The sequence below is a fragment of the Coptis chinensis genome, chromosome 6 (assembly GCF_015680905.1).
Source record: "Coptis chinensis isolate HL-2020 chromosome 6, ASM1568090v1, whole genome shotgun sequence".
NCBI lineage: Eukaryota > Viridiplantae > Streptophyta > Magnoliopsida > Ranunculales > Ranunculaceae > Coptis > Coptis chinensis.
In genome coordinates, this window is record NC_141461.1 from 4,619,776 (window position 1) to 4,629,679 (window position 9,904).

The following is a 9,904-nucleotide window of genomic DNA, read 5'->3' on the forward strand; positions in this document are numbered from 1 at the left end:
CGCCTCTTTCATTTCATCTCAACTTGGCACGATGGTTGTAAATGTGTTGCTTTGTACTTTTGTTGTTTTTATCCCGCTCTTTGATGACATTAAGTATCTGACTCGGCCTAACACCATTCCTAGTCATTTCAAAAGTAAGTTGTGCTTCGTCGGATGTTAGTCTACCTACATAAGAATGACCCTCCAAGTGGGTCGCCAAGTGATGGTTGTGATGACCACAATCAACACTCACTTTCCATTTGTCATCAGGGCCTGACAAGTGAATCCCTCGAAGCAAGAAAGGACAATCATACCTTTTTGTTCCAGACTTCCTCTTTCGCTTTTTATTATTATCTCCTTGAACTTCACTAGATTTGTTAGCTTCCTCTTCAGTTTGGTTCGGTTTCTTTTGTGGTTAGTTGGAACTTCCCATACCTCTCACAAGCAAGCAATAATATAGGAGTTCTTCCCGGATGAGCATAATAAGATCTCTTTATAACAATAATATAACCAAATTCTTTACCAGTGTTTCTAGCCCACGTAATAAGATCGTTGCGACTCTCGAAAACCTAAAAACGAGAATATACATTAGTTATCGTATATACATCAAACAACATATATTTATTTCATAATGAAATAGCAACAAAATGTACCATATTAGTAGAAAATTTCATTGTCAGATCAACATATATTGGTTCATTATGCTGTAAACTTTCGTTTGGTACATCCTATAACAAACATTATAATTAAAATATAGTTGCATTAGACAAAAATGGATAACGAGTTAGGTTTAACAAAAAAGCAATACTCAAATTTACCTGTAAAACTTCTTCCATGCTAAATGATATTGGTTCGACATTTACAGTCGAGACTTCATTAATTATTTGACTACTAACAGTACGTGGAAAATGTTGCATCATCTCTACACTATCTTTCATAGTTTCTTCGGTATTGTCTTCCATTATAAATCCAAACAAAACTTTTCAATTGTTTAGTTAGGGTTTTGGTGGAGATAGTGAGAGGAAAAAATACAGTTTTTAGAAATAGTGGGAAAACGAAAAAAAAAAAAAAAGTGGGAAAACAGAAAGAGAAGACCGGGGTGAGTATATATTGTAGGAACCGTTATTTCAGAACGAATATTTCTACAAACCGCGGGGAACCACGCGCAGCGGAATCAATGGATTCTCACGATTTGGATAGAGAACATACCTTTTAGATCCGGTTTAGATAACTCTGAGAATCCAAGCTTTATCAAATCCAAAATCAACAATCAACCCCTTGATCTTCTGTTGTATTCATTTAGAATAGATTGGACGTTGTGTGGACAACGATCTACCAATCCCCTTCTTTCTCTCAAGATCATAAACGAATTCAGATCTACTTTTCTTGCCTCTTTTTCAGAACCAGTGAATAGTGAATTTCAGTCAGAGAGAAAGAGTATTCTATTTATAGGCTACAACAAAGACCATGAGGAGAAATTAGGGTTGGGCCTCCTGACGGGCTTGGGCTTCCCATGTTCTCCCCGAACACACGGCCCAAGTCCGTCAACAAATGACTTATTCCACTAAAAGTCATTGTTGCACTACCGCCCTAATCCCAAATTACGTGTCAGCGTTTATGGGCTCCATATTATATGCTCGTTGATCTCCCCATGTTTAAGATATCGAATGTCCGTTGATTAAGTCAAGTTATTGACAACTACATTAATCAACTTCTTATGTCATTAAGTAGTACCACTCAACCTCATTGTCATGTCGGAATAAATCTACCTGCAGGGTTTACATGACAATCTTTTTGAGCTCCTCAAGGGGACATCATCAACCCGACTTATGGGGACGATTCCTTCTATAATCGGCAAAGACACCTTACATACAATGTCATTACCCAATCCATCGAGTTTGTTGATTCACCAATGAATCTCACTCATTGATGATTTAAAGTAATGTACAATGCACGTAAGTGCCCGTTATTATATCCGGATTAGGAGGACAAGTATCCATAATAACATAGGCGTTTGTTCTCTTATATAGTCAGTATAAGGAGAAACAACCTCACTTGGTCCTGTTCAATACACACAAAGTGTACTAGTGTAATCATATAGTCAAGATAGACTAATACCAGATTATACTACAACCGTACCAATGGTTTGTCCAAATCCATCTAGGTTATGAACGATTACTTATACTTTATAAGGTACAGATGATATGATCTTCTGTGTGTCCACACCATATCATCTACAACATAAAGTATTAGACACATGCATATAACTAATAACATGTATAATATGCATAACATTTGCCCATATGATTCTCATTCAAAATATAAAGAATTAGAGTTAATACAAAAGTAATGCTTTTAGTATATAACCCTATCATATATGAAAGTACACAGAACCTTATTTTTGGCAAGAACAGGAATGCTATTATTTTAATAAGGGGTGAGAATATTACCACCCTTTAAGTTTTAGGCAGGGTTGACCAATAATTATGGTTTTAGGACAAAAACGGGTTGACATCAGAATATGTCATTAATAATTTCGCTATAATGACATTTTCGGGCTGACATCAGCAAGTTATTTTTTATTAATACCAATTATGACGTTCTTTGATATACATGCAAACACTACTATGTATGTATGATATGTACTGCATGTAAATATCAATATATACACACCATTATGTATGTGTATAATACATGTGCAAACATCATTATGCATGTGTATATATGTGCATAACATACATGGAAACACTACTATGCATGTGTATACCACACATGCACACATTATTATGCATGTGTGTAACAAACATGCAAACACTACAACTACACATGAATATACCATTATGCATGTGTCCAACAAATATGCAAACACCACTATGCATGTATGATATGCACTGCATGTGTCCAGTGCTGGCTCAACCCTTAAGCGAGTTAGGCGGCCGCCTAAGGCCTCAAATTTGGAAGGCGTCATATTTCCTAATTTATCAACATATTTGTTTATTATTACCTAATTTTATAAATAAAAAAACACTAAAAAGGATATGATAGTCAATTTGTTTACAATTGGGTTTTCTATCCACGAACTAAATTTCGGAGTGAATTAATGTGGAGTGTATACAATCCAATAGTCCACCACACAACTGACATCTCGATGTATTAATATGAATCCAATGGCTACAAATGCATAGTAATTTCATTTCAGTTTTTATAGGAGTGTGCTCATTTAATCAAATTGTTTCATTAGAAGAATAAAAACAAATGGGAAATCCCACGTTTAGTGAAAGAATCTCCACATTCTATGTCATTTTCTTATTCTCTCTCTTAATTAAACTCTCTTAATTAAAGAAATTGTCATTACACTTCTCTCATTAAATCTTTCTCTCTCACTTGTTATATTTCACCAATTTTAAGTTTAACCATTTGTCAATTTCACTTTTGAGTTCTAAACTGCTAATCATCAATTCATCATCTAATACTCACAATTTTTGTGAAATTTGATTTTTTTTTCTTTATTTCAATATGAATCTATTATTTTTTTTATTTATAGTTTTGATGTTTATTTGGTTACGTTATTGTTGTTTTTTCGTTCGATTTGAGTCATGATACTAGATTTTCGCTCTTAATTTATAATAAAATTGTAAATATATAGTGAATTTTTTTGGTGATTATAGATGGCCTAGGAAATAAAGGCCTCGCAAATAAAGGCCTTGCCTAAGGCCACATTTTGGCTTGAGCCGGCCCTGCATGTGTCCAACAAATATATTAGTTCTGATGCTCAAACATTATAGCCGCCATTTTGTTGTTGATTGTCATAACTTTATTCACTATTATCGTCTTCTTCTTCATCATGCTCATCATTAGTTTCATAATTCATGACTTCTCTTGACGTGTCATAATTATTCAAAACACTATGTGCATGACAATAATCATCATTTGGAGTACACTTCAACTTTATACAGTGAGTTGTTTCTCCACTACTATAGCAACATCATAGGCTCGGATCTATGTCTTCTTCATTTTGTTCTCTAGAAACTTTGGATTTCAACTTCCTCTGACGATACGTTTACACCAACAAACAATAATACAATACAAATGATTGAAAATTTTTCGAAAATTAATCAACTTTTTTAATGTAATAACCCTAAAAAATTCATGATACTTCATTCGCTAATTTCATGCAAATACAACACACATGCAAATAAATTTATACATGTGTGTTAGAACATGCAAACAACTTTATGAATGTAAATTCATTGCTCAAATTAGTTGTAAATAAAAATAAAAATTGAATAACAACATGCCAATTATATACATATATATTTACATACAATAAAAATGTAAATAAGATAAATCACAAAAGCTAGAGTTTTACCTTTAATGGTAATTCATATTTTCATTGTATAAATTTTTATTCCTTCCCAAATCTTCATCATTATGTTAATCCGAACTTTTCATTATCAAATTGTTAGAAATTAGGGTTTTCAAATTTCTTAAATTAACAAAGGTGGATGGTGAGATGAGGTTGTAATAAGAATCTACAAAACTAACAATAGTGGCTTTTGAGCTTTCATTCGCTGAAGAAGAAACAAAAGAGTTTGCAACTGGTTCAAAATTAAGAGTTGGGTTTAAAACAGAAGGGGTTCAAAAAAGAAAGGCAATACCGTTGAAAAGAGTTGGGTTCAAAAGCAATAAATGGTAATACCGTATTTGCAACCGGTTTGTCCTGGATCCTTAATTATCTGCGGAACCAAACTAGAAACGAAATTAAAACACAATTGCCATACGGGCTCGTTTTCTGTATATAATGGGCTCTGTTTTGTTTGGTTCGATGTATTTACATGCAATTGCACCTAGTTCCATGTAACTACCCACAAAACAGTGTTTGGTAGCAATGGTAGCAAAATGCAAATAGGCAGTTGCTACAACAAGTTGCAATTATGTGTACTATGTAAGTAGTTTCCATGACATCCACTTGTAGCCAAAAAAATTGTGTAAATAGATGCAAATACAAGAGAGGTGGTTTCTCTTATATAAGATGTGAAAAAAGAAGTGGGATGATAATGTAACCAACTTTACATTCTTTTGCCTTGGGTTTACCAAGTACAAGTAAATTAGAAGCAATGCAATCAAATGCAATACAATCACATGTAATTTGCAGCCATTTGTCATTTGCAACTCAGTGCACTGAACCAAATAGAGCATGATCAAGAATTTCTTATAGCGAGAGAAGATTAGCAGATTGATTGTAAACAAAATGATAGGAACTTTTTGCTACGATTTAGTACTAGGATGCTTGTAAACTTATCTACAATGAAGTACTTGGGCAAACTACTGATCGAAAATACCTAAAAATATGTAAAATACACTATTGGATTTATTTCTAAAGTCTTACTCAATTTTCTGTGGTTTGGAAAAGAGTCAAAACTAGTTTGCATATCAATCGCCGCTCACTCGGTTTACTGGTGATTATCTGTTGCTAATGCAATGTTCCATTCAGTTCTAAATTAGTACCAGTCCTACACACTTATTCAGTTACTCCATTTTATTTTATTTTTAAAAAGAAAATGGAGAAGATTATGGCTGTGTAGTCTAAGCGATTAACTTCTTTTCAACGCCCTTATATTAGTCCCAATCCTATACCGTCAACAAAACTTTTCTCTATACATTTTGCATTTCCCATTAGCGAACAACTTTGTGCATTCACACAGCCTATATCATGCTTCCCAGATGCTAGAACCCTGTTCTAACTTGCAACTTGAGACAAAATAACCACACAAACATTGCACGAGACGTCGTGATGATTGTCCTGACTCCTGAATAACATGACCCTGTTTCTTGAGCACAGATAAAATAGAAACATCTCTCGTGAAAAACTGTACATAAATCAAATCATCACCAAAACTCTTCATAAGAAACCATACGGTTACAGAGAAACTGTACATAAACTAAGTGAAGATCCAGTGAGTAACTTGAATCAGAAAGCACAACTCTTATAAACTTCAATGGTCATAAACAACTCAATCTTGCAAACAAAAAGCAACCGAAGACCAGTATTATGTTGAAGTATGCAACCACCAGTTACAAGATGCAATCTACCTGTGATAAATGAGGCAATTACATGTTACACACCTTCCACCATCTCTGCATCAGATAGCCACCAGCAACCCACAATCCGAAATATTCTCACGTCTTCCACCATTGTTTCCAATATGAACCGGACAATGTTCGCAAAATCGAATCACCACTTCCCGTGCCCAATTAAGCATCACACTGGGTCAACACCGGGAAGGGATTGCGCAGATGCAAAAGGGGAGAAGCTTGTTGCAGATTCACTGCAGTGAAGCAAGTATGGCTGCCGACTCGAAGAACCAACATAACTTGGGGAGGCATTGCTTGAACTGGGAAGATACGGGGATATGTATCTTGAATTAAGAGGTGATAAAGAAGGGTATCCCAAGGACTGGGATGCAACTAATTGAGAAGCATAAGATCTTTGAGAAGATGCATTTCTCAGGTCTACAGAGCTTCTGCTTTGACTCAAAGCGGGTGAGTTACTGTAGGACCTACGAGACTGTGATAGATAAGGAGTACTGGAAAGCGAGTAATCATGAGATAAATACAGAGAATGGGACTGTGATGATGCCTGGCCTATATGTATGGCAGATGATGTTGCTAATGAAGATGGAACAGATGACAAACTGGCAGCAGAAGACAGTGAAGCTGGAGTAGACGAAAGTAGTGGAGTTGACTCTGATGCTGGAGGATCACTAGTGCCTGTCCTTGCATCACGCTTGCAAACAGGACAAAAAGTCCTCCATGAAGTGAGCCAAGCATCCACACAGGTAGCATGGAACTCTGTCAAGGAAGCACCAATAAACTGGTATTCAGATTGTTATGCAATTACTGATTAAACACTATTTATATACTACGTAGACACTCAGATAAAACATATATTACATACACTTAGTCTTTTAAATGCGAGCAAGCTAGAAAGAGTAGGTAGGTCTCTGCAATATCTCAGCTAGGTAGGCACTCCTTAGCTCACTCATCAAGTGCCATCTACCGAAACAATTACTATTGATGTAAAAAACCATTTTTAATGAGGAGCGAGACAGGGAGAACCTTTCATGCCTTGAGTTTTGATCTACTCAAACGCCTCATGAGTCATGTCAGGCCTACGTATTTGACAAAATATTAGTTGCTAAATATCCTTTATGGATATATGCTCAAGATTTTACCGAATACCAGCTTCTCTAGTAACAGAATTGTTATGTCCTTTCATATGAATGGTTTGCAGAACATAGCTACCAAAATATAACGTAAAGTGCCCTTATATTTATGTGCATTCGTGTTCGCCATTTAGTAGACTAAATGAAACTCATATATCAGTGTCTGATGACAATGCACAATCTCTTTTATGTCTAAAGGCCTAGAATATAGTGGAGTATCAAGTAACATGGTGTTTAAGGTCAGAAAACAACATACTGTGACGACAAGGTAGTATTCTGATCCTCTCTCCAACGATGTAGTCTTCTAGGCATATGGAACAAGTTCTTGAAGTAGAATTATCTTCTAAAACCGCTGTGAATATCAGGCTAGGCATGGCTCTCACTAACCGGCTGCTCATCCCATGGAATTCCCGAACACGAGGAGCTCGAGGCCTATCTCGCCTTATGCGATGTCTGCGAACGAAGAAACAAGTAGCAAGAACAGCAGACATTGCAAGCAGGGATATAAAAGAAATGGCCATTATTGACCATGCTGAGTTTTCAAAAGTAGGGACAAGCCAAATCTCCAGGTTGAAATAGCCAGCAAACTTTTTAAGTATTTCACCCGAGGCTCTGGAAATAAACACAGCATGTATTTTGATGCCAGCAGAATTTCCTGCCACTGTAAATTTTCATAGAATAATACAATTAGATGGTGAAGCTTTTAAACAAAGAATGACATGTTGCTTAGTTCGTAACAAAGAAAATGTTGTGGACCATCATTGGCTTTGCAATGTATTAGAATTGGCAATTAAGTTTGAGACAAGTACTTTCTAAGGCATTATAAGGATTACATTGCTTAAGTTTTAGCAGGGTCAGAGACGATCATCTTCAAGGCTAATGTATAGATAGGCCATCTCATACTTAGTACAGGTTCCACTATCAACAATAATCATGATTACTTTACTATCAAACAAATATCAAAACGTTGACATATCTGTTCTGTACTCTTATTAGTCAAGATTACACTAACCTAGCTTACTTTTATCCATCCATGGCAAAACCTAGGTATAAATGGAATCCTTCAAACAATACCAACAAGACCTCAATCTGAAAAACTACAAATGAACTATTCAAAGGTAAAACTTACTTGCAATCATTCTGTCATCATGTTCATTATCATAAACAATAGCTGCTTCAAACCCAGCATTTTGTGCTCTTCTAACTTTATCCTCAAAAGTACATCCTCCTCTAACAATCAACACATAAGGCAACCTCGCCGCCCCTTCAACCGGAACAATCTTATTCGTTAATGGTGAACACGCATCAATTGGTTCCGCAATATATAAAACTCCACATTCACCCGAGTTTTTTACTTGTACAGCTGAACATTTCCCAACAAAATTACGCATAAAAATTCATACTTTACAACAAAACAACATTAAAAATGAAACAAATTAACATAAAAACTTACCAAAGTTAGCTTCCATTGATTCAAGAGACAAAGTAACATTCCTCCCAATCAAAACCACATTTGATTCAACACTTGAAAACAACAAAGAAACAAAAATACACAAAATGAAAACAACCCCATCTCCAAATCTTCTTCTTTTCATCGAAACTTCAATACCCATCTCCAAAATCAAATCCCAAACACTACAAACAGAAAAATTCAGGCCTGATTTTAGTTTAAATTTAAAAAACAGATAAAATAGAGAGTCAATTTCGATGTTCAAATGATGACATCAGATTCCATACTTTCTCTGAATCAAATCATTGAATCAATTTAGAGAAGATTTTAGAGAAGATAAGAAGAAGAAGAAGAAGAAGAAGCAGGGGGTGTCTAGATTTTCAGTTTTTTGGCAAGTGGAAATAAAAAGCTTTTGGAAACAGAGAAGGAAGGAAGACTTTTTTTTTTCTTTTTAAAAAAAAATATATATTTAATATTCAATTAAATTAAATTAATAATGAACGGTCCAAAATGATTTGCGTGGTTAAAAATTATATTGTCTGAAGTCATCACAGATCCAACAGTTTAGACATGAGTCATCATGTTTAGTGATATATATATGAATATATCTGAAAAAAAAGAAGGAAATAATGTTTTTATATTTTTTAATGAATTTTGAGAAGGTTCTTGTTTAGCCACTTCTGGTACGGTTTCATGATTATCCAGACCACCAAACATTTTCATATTAGAGTCAATTATAATGAACTGTAATTGGTAGGAATAGTCAGGAATAAATTTGAAAGTTTTTGTTTTATTTGTGACTAATGACTATGCTCATTTGGTTATCATTGATAATTGATTGACTTAACTGAGTACTCAACCTTAATTCTGTCCTCATCTATTTTATTGTGTTCATCTATATATACATGTGACGAGTTTCAGGATGGACGAAATTCTTCTAGCACTTTTTTCAGAAAAATTCTTGTCTATGCGACTATTGTTACACGCTACATCAAGTCATCTGAATTACTTGTCCAGGAAATTTAGATGGGGTTCAAAATCAATCTGGTGTCGAAATGATCTTCCAAAGTTTAGTTTTCTAGTTTTACCCCTCACAACTTAGGCCAATTAGTTTTACCCTCTTACTTTTTTCATATATAGTTTTACCCCACCAAGACCACGACACTAGAGACATTCTAGTTAACTAAATTTGACCGTGATGTTTTTAGTTAAAACAAATGAAAAAACTCGAATGCCTTTTTCTAGGTAT

At 34.8% G+C, this 9,904-nt stretch overlaps 1 protein-coding gene across 1 annotated transcript; it reads right to left on the reverse strand.

Annotated features, from left to right (window-relative positions):
• Positions 1-5,856: 5,856 nt before the first annotated feature.
• Positions 5,857-9,082, reverse strand: LOC147490936 (receptor homology region, transmembrane domain- and RING domain-containing protein 2-like). Its single transcript, XM_086565037.1, has 4 exons — positions 8,659-9,082; positions 8,335-8,568; positions 7,462-7,866; positions 5,857-6,831 (listed from the first exon to the last, which is right to left on the reverse strand). Exons 1-4 carry the CDS (start codon positions 8,816-8,818, stop codon positions 6,242-6,244), a joined length of 1,389 nt encoding a protein of 462 aa, XP_086421163.1. The 5' UTR covers positions 8,819-9,082; the 3' UTR covers positions 5,857-6,241.
• Between the last annotated feature and the right edge of the window lie 822 nt (positions 9,083-9,904).